Source organism: Podarcis liolepis (genome assembly GCF_965112155.1).
Source record: "Podarcis liolepis genome assembly, chromosome: 8".
NCBI lineage: Eukaryota > Metazoa > Chordata > Lepidosauria > Squamata > Lacertidae > Podarcis > Podarcis liolepis.
Window position 1 is genome coordinate 22,370,353 of NC_139560.1, and position 15,020 is coordinate 22,385,372.

Below are 15,020 nucleotides of genomic sequence, written 5' to 3' on the forward strand. Positions count from 1 at the left end.
TATATCTGTCCTGTGTTTTTGCTGGTTCTGCAAATGGTGCCTACTTGGAAAATGAACTTCAAGCCCATCTGCCTCTGTGTCCACACATCCACTCCTTTGTTGTTTAGTCATTTAGTTGTGTCCGACTCTTCGTGACCCCATGGACCAGAGCACGCCAGGCACTCCTGTCTTTCACTGCCTCCCGCAGTTTGGACAGACTCATGCTGGTAGCTTCGAGAACACTGTCCAACCATCTCGTCCTCTGTCGTCCCCTTCTTCTTGTGCCCTCCATCTTTCCCAGCATCAGGGTCTTTTCCAGGGAATCTTCTCTTCTCATGAGGTGGCCAAAGTATTGGAGCCTCAGCTTCAGGATCTGTCCTTCCAGTGAGCACTCAGGGTTGATTTCCTTAAGAATGGATACGTTTGATCTTCTTGCAGTCCATGGGACTCTCAAGAGTCTCCTCCAGCACCATAATTCAAAAGCATCAATTCTTCGGCGATCAGCCTTCTTTATGGTCCAGCTCTCACTTCCATACATCACTACTGGGAAAACCATGGCTTTAACAATACGGACCTTTGTTGGCAAGGTGATATCTCTGCTTTTTAAGATGCTGTCTAGGTTTGCCATCGCCTTTCTCCCAAGGAGCAGGCGTCTTTTAATTTCATGACTGCTGTCACCATCTGCAGTGATCATGGAGCCCAAGAAAGTAAAATCTCTCACTGCCTCCATTTCTTCCCCTTCTATTTGCCAGGAGGTGATGGGACCACTGGCCATGATCTTCGTTTTTTTTATGTTGACCTTCAGACCATATTTTGCGCTCTCCTCTTTCACCCTCATTAAAAGGTTCTTTAATTCCTCCTCACTTTCTGCCATCAAGGTTGTGTCATCTGCATATCTGAGGTTGTTGATATTTCTTCCGGCAATCTTAATTCCGGCTTGGGATTCATCCAGCCCAGCCTTTCGCATGATGAATCCTGCATTTAAGTTAAATAAGCAGGGAGACAATATACAGCTATGCCGTACTCCTTTCCCAATTTTGAACCAATCAGTTGTTCCATATCCAGTTCTAACTGTAGCTTCTTGTCCCACATAGAGATTTCTCAGGAGACAGATGAGGTGATCAGGCACTCCCATTTCTTTAAGAACTTGCCATAGTTTGCTGTGGTCGACACAGTCAAAGGCTTTTGCATAGTCAATGAAGCAGAAGTAGATGTCTTTCTGGAACTCTCTAGCTTTCTCCATAATCCAGCGCATGTTTGCAATTTGGTCTCTGGTTCCTCTGCCCCTTCGAAATCCAGCTTGCACTTCTGGGAGTTCTCGGTCCACATACTGCTTGAGCCTTCCTTGTAGAATTTTAAGCATAACCTTGCTAGCGTGTGAAATGAGTGCAATTGTGCAGTAGTTGGAGCATTCTTTGGCACTGCCCTTCTTTGGGATTGGGATGTACACTGATCTTCTCCAATCCTCTGGCCACTGCTGAGTTTTCCAGATTTGCTGGCGTATTGCGTGTAGCACCTTGACAGCATCATCGTTTAAAATTTTAAATAGTTCAGCTGGAATATCATCACTTCCACTGGCCTTGTTATTAGCAGTGCTTTCTAAGGCCCATTTGACTTCACTTTCCAGGATGTCTGGCTCAAGGTCAGCAACCACACTACCTGGGGTGTACGAGACATCCATTTCTTTCTGGTATAGTTCCTCTGTGTATTCTTGCCACCTCTTCTTGATGTCTTCTGCTTCTGTTAGGTCCTTTCCACTTTTGTCTTTTATTATGGTGATCTTTGTACGAAATGTTCCTTTCATATCTCCAATTTCTTGAACAGATCTCTGATTTTTCCCATTCTATTGTTTTCCTCTATTTCTTTGCATTGTTCATTTAAAAAGGCCTTCTTGTCTCTCCTTGCTATTTTTTGGAAATCTGCATTCAATTTCCTGTATCTTTCTCTATCTCCCTCACATTTTGCTTGCCTTCTCTCCCCCGCTATTTGTAAGGCCTTGTTGGACAGCCAATTTGCTTTCTTGCATTTCCTTTTCATTGGGATGGTTTTAGTTGCTGCCTCCTGTATAATGTTACAAGCCTCCATCCATAGTTCTTCAGGCGCTCTGTCCAGCAAATCTAAATCCTTAAACCTGTTCCTCACTTCCACTGTGTATTCATAAGGGATTTGATTTAGATTGTATCTTACCGGCCCAGTGGTTTTTCCTACTTTCTTCAGTTTAAGCTTGAATTTTGCTATAAGAAGCTGATGATCTGAGCCACAGTCAGCTCCAGGTCTTGTTTTTGCTGACTGTATAGAGCTTCTCCATCTTTGGCTGCAGAGAATATAATCAATCTGATTTCGATGCTGCCCATCTGGTGGTGTCCATGTGTAGAGTCGTCTCTTGTGTTGTTGGAAAAGAGTGTTTGTGACGACCAGCTTGTTCTCTTGGCAGAACTCTATTAGCCTTTGCCCTGCTTCATTTTGAATTTGAAGGCCAAACTTGCCAGTTGTTCCTTTTATCTCTTGACTCCCTACTTTAGCATTCCAATCCCCTGTAATGAGAAGAACATCCTTCTTTGGTGTCATTTCTATAAGGTGTTGTAAGTCTTCATAGAATTGGTCAATTTCAGTTTCTTCGGCACCAGTGGTTGGTGCATAAACTTGGATTACTGTGATGTTAAAAGGTCTGCCTTGGATTCGTATCGAGATCATTCTATCATTTTTGAGATTGCATCCCAGTACAGCTTTCGCCACTCTTTTGTTGACTATGAGGGCCACTCCATTTCTTTTACAGGATTCTTGCCCACAGTAGTAGATATGATGGTCATCCGAACTGAATTCGCCCATTCCCATCCATTTTAGTTCACTGATGCCCTGGATGTCAATATTTATTCTTGCCATCTCATTTTTGACCACATCCAACTTACCAAGGTTCATGGTTCTTACATTCCAGGTTCCTATGCAATATTTTTCTTTACAGCATTGGACTTTCCTTTCGCTTCCAGGCATATCCGCAACTGTGCGTCCTTTCGGCTTTGGCCCAGCAGCTTCATCAGCTCTGAATCTACTTGTACTTGTCCTCCGCTCTTCCTCAGTAGCATGTTGGATGCCTTCCGACCTGAGGGGCTCATCTTCCAGCGTCATAACTTTTATATGCCTGTTGCCTTTGTCCATGGAGTTTTCTTGGCAGGGATACTGGAGTGGCTTGCCGGTTCCTGCTCCAGGTGGATCATGTTTAATCAAAACTCTCCACTATGACCTGTCCATCTTGGGTGGCCCTGCACGGCATAGCTCATAGCTTCTCTGAGTTATTCAAGCCCCTTCGCCATGGCAAGGCAGTGATCCATGAAGGGGATCCACTCCTTTAAAATCAGCTTTATACTTAGTTTCTGTGACTTTGGACACTAAGTGAGCAAAACACAAGTCTGAAGCTGTTTCCCAACCATTATTTATAAGGTGCATGTCAAGAAGCGACCCTGCAGTCAGGGTCGGCCCATCCTACTTATCAACCTGCAGTCAGGCTGCTTGATACTGGATACATACCCAATGCCTTGGCCAAAACCTACTTATACCTATAATCAACAGTTGTGGCCTATTTCAACCCAATACCAATGTCCTTTTTCTTATTCCTATGGTTAGTCCCTTACTGGGCTGCAGGAATCATGCTCCTGGGCATGCAAACAAGATATACGTTATATCAACACATGTTCCCCAAGGCATTGTGATTTTATTTTCCTCTGATTAGAAACCAGATATGCCTGTCACGAAAGGACTCTCCCTGCCCTCTTCTGTACTTGGTATTTTACTTATATGGCAAGCTGGGGGACAAATGCTTCCATTTTTGCAGGCAGTTTTTTTTTTTTAAAAAGCAAAAACATGTAAAGCTTCAAAGCACTCCTATCACTGCAGAGATCCCACTTCAGTTTGGGGCACTACAAAAAGATCCTACTTTGGCTTGGGAAATCCTGAATTATTTCTGATTTATTTCAGGCTGCTTTTGTTCAGGATTTGCCTGAACCATAGGTATAGTGAGAATTAGGGTTGTAACTCCTCCCTCTCCCATCAGGTTGGAAGGTCAAGTTCAGGTGCCTTTGCTTCTGCTTTTAACTACAGTTTGTTGTTTTGTTCAAATCAACAAACTGCAGCTAAACTATAGTTTCATGCTTAGTTCAACAAACAAAGGTGCATATTATACTGAGCTATGGTTTAGCGTGGCATGTAGATTTTGTTTTTACAAAAGCATGATTTTCATATTTAATATTTAAATGGTAAAGGTAAAGGGACCCCTGACCATTAGGTCCAGTCGTGGCCGACTCTGGTGTTGCGGCGCTCATCTCGCTTTACTGGCCGAGGGAGCCAGCGTACATCTTCCGGGTCATGTGGCCAGCATGACTAAGCTGCTTCTGGCAAACCAGGGCAGCGCACGGAAACACCGTTTACCTTCCTGCCGGAGCGGTACCTATTTATCTACTTACACTTTGATGTGCTTTTGAACTGCTAGATTGGTAGGAGCAGGGACTGAGCAACGGGAGCTCACCCCATCGCAGGGATTCGAACTGCCGACCTTCTGATCGACAAGTCCTAGGCTCTGTGGTTTAACCCGCAGCGCCACCCGCGTCCCTATTTAAATAGTGCTTATGCCAATATGTAGGATTTCTAATTTTCACTGATCGTCTTTGCTGTTTTTCATAATGTTGGTCAACAAAGCCTCTTGATGTGCCGAGAATTTTGTTCCATAGTTACCTTGGAGACGAATTCCCTCTGTTTCTCTCTCAAAATGATCAAAATAGTAATAAAGCACCATCTCTACATATACAGAGTTAGAGTGACTCAAATCTGTCCTCATATATACTCTATCCTAACACTTAAGAAAACCCTGATCTCTCTGTAATAGTTCCATGCAAATACAGGAAAGCTACATTCTGCTACATTACAGAGTTTTCCTGCAAACATAAGGAGCACATGCCTACTATCGATAGGATTCAAGCCTGAGTCCAGTGCCAAGAACTATAGCTTCACAGTCCCAGGGGGGAAACCTGTCATTTATGTGTCTATTCTCCAAATACAAAATTGTCACAAATTTGTTACTTTTAAAAAGATAAAGAAAAGGACACTAACAGCAAAACATTGATAACATTGTCTTTTGTAAACTGTTTGGAGAACTTTAGTTTGTGTGTTATATAAATTCTGTTAAATAAAATAAAGCAACAAAAGCACAAATAATATTTTTCACATTATACGTAGTTCAGAGAAAACTTGGCAATTGTATATCTTTATTGACTCCACTTCTATTGGAATTGTGTATACGGCTACACTAATCTCTAGTATAATACTTAATAATTGTTTCATTTCTAGTACATTCACTCATTTATTCATTCATTATTTCTGATGAGTGTTGTACTTACCTTCCAGCATCTTGCCAAAATTATGTTAGCTGCTGCTAATATACTTATGACAAATTCTCTATCCTCTCAAATTTTCATTAATAGTGCCAACAACACGGTTGCAGCATATCTAAAGGTTAGAGTCATGGGGCATGCCCACAAAAGCTGTAACTAATATACATTAATCAAGTTGAATTTCCAATATTCATATAGATTTTGATAAAATATTTTAGTCAATCTCTCATTAATGCAGAAGGTATGAGATAAATGTAAATCAGTTTAAGAGTAAATTGATTAGATCACAATTAATAGGAGAAAAATAAATGGGAATTTATTACGTATGTCCACAACCTATTTTGCCTTCATCCATCTTTCAAATTGCCTCAGCCACATTTCCCAGGCCTTGCCTATTTTTATCTATCATTCGGTTTCTAAATGCATTCTAGCCTCTTCCTATAATCAATTTCCCTTCTCAAAATCATTTAGTTTTCCTATTAGATTGTTGATGTTTTCTAACTGCTTTTGAGAAGCATTCATGGCATATATAAATTTGACAACTGACCCTCTCCTACCCACTTTATTCTTAGGAAAATACATTTCTTGTCACCCTCTACTATTTATCCAATACTACAAAATTAATTTTATTGCTGCTAAATAATATTGCTGCAGCTTTGGTTATAGTTGTAGTTTGTGCTGCATATGTTGCTCCTCTGAAAAGTATATATTTATTTCCCTGCTCCAGTCTCAAAATGGAAATGTAAAATAACAAACTTACAGTGCAATCCTATACATATCTACTCAAAAATAAGTCCCATTATGTTCAATGAGAACTTACTCCCAGTGAATGGGTAAAAGATTCCAGCCTAAATAGTGTTGACCATTAAGATGTTATAGTCTTGATTCTTGATAGTCATGATCTGACTTGGTGGAGGTCTTCAGTGAATGTTAATCTTGCAAAGTTCAGACTCTTTTTTTCTGAGTCTTATTAAGCTAGCACTCAGTAACTTTGATTGCTTAAGGTAAACAGTGTGATAAACATAGTATGCCAAAGCTAAGGTTTTCCCCTCATCAGTGAGTTTACTCTACCAGTCTGCTCATTACAACTGTAGGATACCAGCTTGAATACCAATTCCATTTTCAACAGTAAGTGTAGGCCTACCAGTACTAATATATATATTGCTGCCTTTTCCTTTCCAACTCTTCATTTTAATATACACTGAACAATTTCCTTAGTAAATTACCAGAATAAATTAGTCACTGGATAACAAAGACAAAAATGTATCAAACAAACAAACAAACAAACAAACAAACAAACAAACAAACAAATATGCAATCTCCAGTTGCCAGAAAAAACATATATGGGCATACAATTTCTCTCAATTACAACTCAATTACAAAAGAGCTTTTCTGTTCCTCAGATGGGTATACTACTCTTATGATGATGTACACAATCCAGGCTAGGTGAGGGCTCCAATGGACACACAGAGCTGAAAGTACAGTTCCATTAATTTAACTGGAGACAGAGCTTTGGTGTGAACAGAGATAAATGTATGGAGCTGTGCCTCCTCTAAAGTGAATGGGTGAGCCAGCATGCATAAGAGCTGATGGCAGATAGAGAGCACTGGTATGGGCAACAATGCATATCTGTCACCTTTCTGTCCACCTCTGCTCCAACTGTTATGGATGCAATTCTTATTCCCCCTTTATATATCAGTTTGTGTTGCATTCATGTTTGATTTGATTATATTATAAAGAATTTCTGATGCACTTCAAGATCTTGTTATTAAGTTGTCAAGCTGAACATAAATGACAGGATAAATAAATAAATAGTGGCAGGCAGCAATGTAAGGTCATTTACTCAGAAGGACAGACTCCCTATGACATTTGTTCAAGATAGGACCTGCAGTGTTGAGTTGATTAAACTAATTACAACAACAACAATTAAGCTAACTACTACAACAAATCAATTGTAGTTTGTTAAGGGTGCTAAGAGTTGTTAAAAGGTAAAGGGACCCCTGACCATTAGGTCCAGTCATGACCGACTCTGGGGTTGCGGCGCTCATCTCGCTTTATTGGCCGAGGGAGCCGGCATTTGTCTGCAGACAGCTTCCGGGTCATGTGGCCAGCATGGCTAAACCGCTTCTGGCGAACCAGAGCAGCGCACGGAAACGCCGTTTACCTTCCCGCCGGAGCGGTACCTATTTATCTACTTGCACTTTGACGTGCTTTCGAACTGCTAGGTTGGCAAAAGCTGGGACCGAACAACAGGAGCTCACCCCTTCATGGGGATTCGAACTGCCAACCTTCTGATCGGCAAGTCCTAGGCTCTGTGGTTTAACCCACAGCGCCACCTGTGTCCCTAAGCCACCCCCCTATTTCCCTTACAGAGCTACAATTCCCAGAGTTCCCTGCAAATAGGGATTGATTAGCACTCTGGGAATTGTAGCTCTGTAAGAAAGTAACAACTCTTAGCACTCTTAATAAACTACCATTCCCAGGATTCTGCAACTGTTTAAAGTTGTATGTTACTGCTTTCAATGTACAGTGCAGATGGAGCCTTAGAAAGGCAAGTCCGGGAGTCTGAGCCTAAGCATGCTTCCTTATGGTATAATGCCAATGGAGCTCTTGATGGCAGAAGATAGAGCATTATTGGCTGCAGAAGCAGGATGACTGGCAGTGCAGAGGCAGGTGGCAGAAGGGAGGATTTCTGTTCAGCAAGCAATGAATGGCTGCTGCCTTGTGGTAAGAGTGGCAGCAGTGGATTAGCCTCAGCTGGTGCCAGTGGCGAGTTCTCCTCAATTTGCCCTTTGTGTGTTGTGTTGTGTTGTATTTGTGTGGGTTTGAAAAAGAGAGCTGGTTATTCTATTTTGTTTACGTTTCTATATGTGTGTCTTGACTGAGTTGGCTTTCCTGTTCTGTGTGTATGGCTATGTTGTCAGGTGGTTAGGAGAAGCATGTATGTGTGTGATTCTGAGAGGGGGAAAATATGCATTCCAATCCTTATGTGCATATTTTTATGTTCATATTTCTGAGTTGCTACTGGGAAATATGAATACAAGAATTGCACTGATTAATTCATTCCATAAAATTCAAATGATTAATCAGCTAAGATATCTTTAACGGAGTGAAAGCCCTGGTTTAGGCTTAGAGTCCTAGCAAACTCAACCTAGGAGGGATATTTCCATTCGTGTTTTCACTTTTTATATTACCAACTGTGACACTTGGATTTGTGCATATGACTGAAATAAAAGTGAAGTAGAAGTCACTTCCTAGTTTGTTGATATCTTTGCCTACATAAAAGGAAATCTATTCTTAGGTGTCTGGTGTATGCATACTGCATTCCTCAGCAAGAAACGTTTGGAAAACTACCAGCGCCAGATGATTTAGAACATACATTCCAACAGAAGGAAGTTATTGGACATTCCAAAATATGCTCCAACAGAGCCATAATTTCATTCCAAGGACCTAAATATTTACTTATTCCTTTTGTTTGTTTTGCCTAAATGACATTCTTATTCATATACAAAAGTGTGAAAGCTATTTGTGACAACAAGAAGATGGGCTGCCTCAACAGAGATAGTTTCTAATAGAAGTCCAGGGGCTTCTTATGTTTCAGGTGAAAATTGTTCATTTTGGTTGTGTAATTTTGGATGGTTTTTCTACTGCTACTTTTGTTATGTTTGTAATTACGTAAATTTGTTCCTGTTGTAAGCCGCCTTGAGCATGTTTCTAGCTATGGAAAGGAGGCATACAAATAAAGTGATGACTGAATGAATGAGATTAAGCCACAGCTCTCTAGCTACAAACGTCTAGCTTTGCAGCTCCCTACTCATGGCAGCAGCCCATCAAAAGACTCCCTGAAGGTTAAGGTCAGTTGAAGAACATGCTTGATACAAACACTTTCGGGACTAAATATTAAGAAGGCTGAAATTGTCCATATTACTAATCATGCTTATTGAGAAAGTTTTGTCTTTCAAATGCCTGTGAGTGTGGTTTGAGGCACCTTGCCCAATCTTTTTAGCAAGCAACTAATATACAAATGTGGCAATGACTTTTTCTTTTTTAGCAATACATCAAAAGTTTTATCTAATAAGATGCTACTCCAATTACCAATGGACGTTAAGTAATGCTCAATAGCAGAACATGAAGTACAGTAATTTTCCAATGGAATCATCAAACTTTGAAGTCAATATCCAGTTTCTGATAAAAGAATAATTTTCATGTCACATGAGATTAATAAAATCTGTCATAGTATGACACAATCTATTTATTTTTGGTAACTTAGAAATGAATATTCCAAGAGCAATAATAATGCTATAAACCTATTTAGACACCCCTCCCCCCAAAATAGCAGCACCTGAATCCACTGATATGGCAGCACCTTAAGCATCCCTCCATTTATGTGCCTGAAATCTATCTGTTCTTATTAGTAGTACCTAATAGTGAAATCCTATATATGTCTACTCAGATGTAAGACTAAACCATGGCTTAGCACTCTGTGAATGAGCTATGGCTTGGGTTTGGCTGTTCTTTCCTCCCCTCTCATATACTACAGGAAGATGACTTTGGTTGTGCTTGCTTTCCATTTCCCCCGAAAACAGCTTGCAATTTCACCGAAGCTTGGGACTGTGATTTACAGTAACAATGATGAAACAGACTGCAGCTTCAGAAGTCATAATATGACTTGTTTGGAAACTGACCATAGCTGATGATAAACCATGATTCTGGGTTTTGATGGAATGGCAAGCCAAGATTAAGGGAATTTGAAATTGCTTCCAAAGTACTCCTTCCCCCTACATGAAAGGATAAATGTAAAAGCTCAAGGCTCACTGCAGCTTATTCCCATAGCATTAAGCATGGTTTATCATTACATCTGAACATAGTAAATGAGTTCAGTGGAACTTAGTTTCAGGTAAGTATGTATAGGATTGCAACCTTAAGATTTAAAGCTTTGTGAAAATCAGAGCTATACTGAAAACTTTAAAGTATTTTATACAGCATAAGAATAAGATATAGAACATAGTAGATTTTAAAAAAAATGTTAATTCCAGACATGTACTAAATCAGTTTATCTCTTTACAGTTTACTAAGCTCATTTCCTATTATTGGTACATTCTATCACATGACTAATTGGTCATTAATCACTTTCTGAAGCAGGCAACTACTTTACATTCTTTCTATTCTTAGCACACTAGTTCTGATTTACATTCAATGAGAGCTTGGTAAAATTAATTATAGTTTTAAAAATCTGATCAGAATCTCCTGACTGCAGTTCTATACACACTGTCATGGGATTACCCTCCAACCCCCTTTGCATATGCAGAACACAGTTTTTCAAGTACAGAGAGGTGGGGTGGTTTTTCTGTCTGGCAGTAAACCCTTATGCTTTGTAGGGTTCAACTCTTGAGGACCCTAACCTCAGGCAGACACTGCTACAAAAAATGGGAGCTAACAAGCCTTTTAGCAAAGGTCCAACCTATTGAATACAGTGGGATTCACTTTCAAGTAAACATGTACAGGATTTCGCTCCTAATTACAAATGCTACCATGCAATGATTACTAGCATTTCACTGCTTGATTAAACAGTTACTCATTTTGCTGCTTTTCAAAACAAAATGCCCTTGCCTTTGAATGATAATCTTGCTCCAGCCTGGAGTCTGATCCTGCTACCTGTTTGTATTTGTTCATTTTCATTTGGCGATTTCTTTCTTCCACATCCATAGCACCTGTCAAATTCAAAATAAAATAACCAGTTAATTTGCAATTCTGTTTTGTTGTTTTTTTAAAAAATGACAGCAATATAAGCATTTCTACTCATAATGGTGAATATTGGGAGATTGACTTAAATGATTATGTATGTTCTTCAACATAAACAATAAATCTATTCTTTTGTTTGTGATGAATAAGATAGCTACAAAGGCAAAAACACATATACAAACAAACAAAAAACCCAATCATTGAGAATTTAATTGTTTAACACCAACTGTGTCAACATTTAACATGGTTCTAATATAATGTTTTGACAAGATTTGTTGCTGCTGCTAGACTATCCAAGAGGAAAAACAAGCAAACAAACCCATTATGATTTTTATAAAGCAGAAACACATGGAACAAGCATATAGATTTTCAAAATGGAAATCTTATTATTTTTGAATGTGCCAGTAATGAAGGCCAGCTTAACATGATCAGTCAACACAAAATGATGTTTCCTCATAATTTTTATATATAGAAGCTATCCTGTAAAATTTACTTCCAATGAAATCAAATAATCTTGATATGATATTTTCTGTATTTTAAAAAATGAGTATGGGCAATATACTCAGAGTAGACCTAATGGGAAGTAAATGGACACAAGCCCATTCATTCCAGTGGATTTACTCTGAACGTGATTAACATTGGATAGCCTATGTTTGTGGGCCTAACAATTAATGCTTAAAATATTTGATACATTTAAGAAATTCCCAACAACACAACTATCAAATAGTAATTGAAAATATATAATAATGTGTTTCATGTAAGCAGTTTAGTTAAGTAGAAGGATATTGTAGTAACAATTTAGAACAGAATGAAACTGCAGTCAAGTGTCAGAAATGTATACCAAATATCATAATGGAGGGTGAGAGAACAAGAATATGCATGCAATGAGGTGCTAAAGCATTTTTTTTAATGGCAAATTGTTGCTCAAAGGGGCTTTGAAAATGATACAGGAGGCTTTGCTCAGATATAAATATGCTTAAGTTTCTCTGGACTGAAGAAATTCTTCTGTAGCTCTGTGATTATGAGGTCTGCTGTTCCCACTTAGACATAAATCAGAAGTACATGAATTATTTAAGAATATTCAAGCCAAAATTAAAAGAAATAACAGTAACTGCTGCTACTGATGATTAATTTAGGAAACAAAATAAAAGAACTATGACCAAGATTCATGTACAATACCAATGATACTAACCTCTTCTACATTCTCCCTTAATTATGATAATACTTTTAATATCAAATATGGATATGAATTAACTATGTCCTAGTTAATGTACAAAATACACACCAGAGAAGCAAACTATAGAAATGATATATTGTTAAATTGTTTTATACATTTTTATTGTTTATGTTATTATTCTTAATCATTCTGAGACGTTTTATAGGAAGTGGTTAATAAATAGTATTATTCAAATCAAGAATGTATTGATATTATTATTATTATTATTATTATTATTATTATTATTATTATCCATATCTGTTTAAAAGAATGAATATATGCAAATGAGCAACCCCTTTATCTCCTCCACTTGAAAGGAAGGCAGGTCTTACATGGCAATATTTAACCCAAAAATTATTTTCCAAGGAATGTAAGCCTAGTATTTAACCCTTAAACATTTATTAAGGAAGCCACTGCAATCCGTGTAGTTGTGTAGGCTAGACAGATTTCTATGTTATATTGTTCTTGGGTTCCCAATCATGTACGCCATGTCAAAGACTCAACAGTTAACAAGAGAAAAACATTTCTGCCATAGGATGACACTTGTATTTTGTTTTCCAAAACAGATTTTCAAGTTTGTGACAAGGGGAAGAGGGATTGTTTTTGTTTTGTCTTTAAAGTAAGACAATATGGTGATGAGACAGATGTCCGTTGTACTGCTTACCCCAAAGCAGTTTTCCTGAATACAGCCAACTTCACTATTTTTGGAAAATAGCAGCTGGTGAAACATACCACTGCAGCTTCCATTTTAAACACTGAGTTTCTAGCCCATTCTAGATTCAGGAAAAGTTTGAAAATACTGGCTCTCTTAAAAGATGAAGAGATCAAACGTCTACCCAAGGTTCTATACCTGAATAACTGTCATTATTGTTTTCATATGAATTTCTATGGTCCCATCATCATGTAGTTGAGTTGACCCGAGTTGACAACCAATACTACTCTTGTGGCAATATACTGTACAGAATATTTCAGTCTCTGACTGTGTGGCATTTTAAGGAAAGTCTTTTCTATCCCCTTACTCAAAAAGAATTGAGAACAATGCATATTTATACCATGAAGTAGGTAACAAGTGGGTTGGTTGGAAACTTAAGTATGATCCCATTTTTGAGAATATAAACCATCACGTTGATTTCATATGAATAAAATATATTTAAAAATACATATGCAAGAGATGAAGGGATCTAGAATAGGCATTCAAGGCCTAAAAATGTGTACAAGTGAACCAGCCCATAAACCTAGCATGCTGTCTCTGTAATTCCTTAGACTATGACATTCCACAAATGCTAGCTTCGAAATGCCCTTTCCTACACACTTGTTTGATGATAAAAGCATTGAAGCAGCTGCAGCCTCAATCTGATGAGACCCAGCTCATGGTTCAGCATGCCCATGGCATAGTGGTGTGAGAGCCAGCATGGTGTAGTGGTTAAGAGCGGTGGACTCATAATCCGGTGAACCGGGTTCACTGCCCTGCTCCTCCACAAGCAGCTGCTGGGTGACCTTAGGCTAGTCACTATTCTCTGAAGTCTCTCAACCTCACTCACCTCACAGTGTTTGTTGTGAGGGAGGGAGGGAAAGGAGATAGTTGGCCACTTTGAGACTCCTTAAGGGGAGTGGAAGGCGGGATATCAAATCCAAACTCCTCCTCCTCCTCTTCTTCGGCCTGCTGGCATGCTTCATTGGCTCAGCTAAAAATATTACTAGCCCAAGTGACCAGCTAGGTTGCTCTTGCCTGGCTTAGGACAATGATGAGATGTTAAAACTAATGACAAGCCTGTGATGGGAGATATCACTTTCATGTCCGTTTCAAGGAGCGTAAATACCAGGTAATCAGTGTAATTAAGCAGTTGTGATGTGTGGAAGTTTATTTTGATAGCTAATAAAGTGAATTCCATTCAAAATTCCACCTTTCATACAATTTAAAAGGTCTCTTGCTTCATTAATAATCCTGTTCAGCTTCAATTAGAAATGTAGCCTCCCTCTGGGGATGATTGTTTTAAAGCAGGGGAAGGGGAGCTTGTTTCCCCCCCTGCTACTAACCTGTGGATATTCCGTTTCTCGTTGATTATCAAGGGTTTTGTGTACTTTTAAGGCTTTTTATCTTTAGGGTCAAAAATTCTTATCCTCTTACGTCATAGCATTCAGAGCAATCCAAATGCCCTTTGTGCCAAGCTGGAGGTGGATTGGGCTGGTCTCTTCCTGCAGAGTGACGCCAGTGCAGTCATCAGAACTGCATCAGGCCCTGTGTGATCACGTGACAGCCGTGAAGCCAGCTTGGGAATCCAACAGATCTGAGGCTGGCTCAGCCTTGCTCACCCTGCCCCTGGGAGGCCCCATTTTGGTCCTGATTTAAGAGTCTGACTTCTGTGCATATTAGTTGATAAGGCAAAAGAAAGAATCGAGTAAAGGTGTGGTTTCCTGGGCTTCATACCTGATCAGGTGATTGTGGTGGGGCCTGTATGTTGAGGTGACCATGGCTTTTCAACTAGCAGTTTTATTTTGTTTTATTGTGTTTTTATATATGTTGGAAAACACCCAGTGGCTGGGGCAACCATGTCAGATGGGCGGGGTACAAATTAACAACAATGACGACAACAGTTGCATGGGGAGCCCATGAAGTGCTGGCAGGCTATAATCACAAAGAGGGCTATTTGAGGCAATCCTTTCAAAACAATATTTTCAGCCCAAGGAATACAGTCAGTAAC

At 39.3% G+C, this 15,020-nt stretch overlaps 1 protein-coding gene across 28 annotated transcripts in view; it reads right to left on the minus strand.

Moving 5' to 3' along the window:
* The window catches only part of RIMS2 (regulating synaptic membrane exocytosis 2), a 349,035-nt gene that overhangs the window by 65,162 nt on the left and 268,853 nt on the right, over positions 1–15,020 (minus strand). For 18 of the 28 annotated variants that reach the window (XM_083516456.1, XM_083516462.1, XM_083516464.1 and 15 more), the window contains one exon: positions 10,971–11,071. The exons of 9 other annotated variants lie outside the window; for them this stretch is intronic. In XM_083516456.1, coding sequence (XP_083372582.1) covers positions 10,971–11,071 — 101 coding nt within the window. The remainder of the gene's footprint in view (positions 1–10,970; positions 11,072–15,020) is intronic. One more of the 28 variants, XM_083516445.1, reaches the window with a different exon arrangement.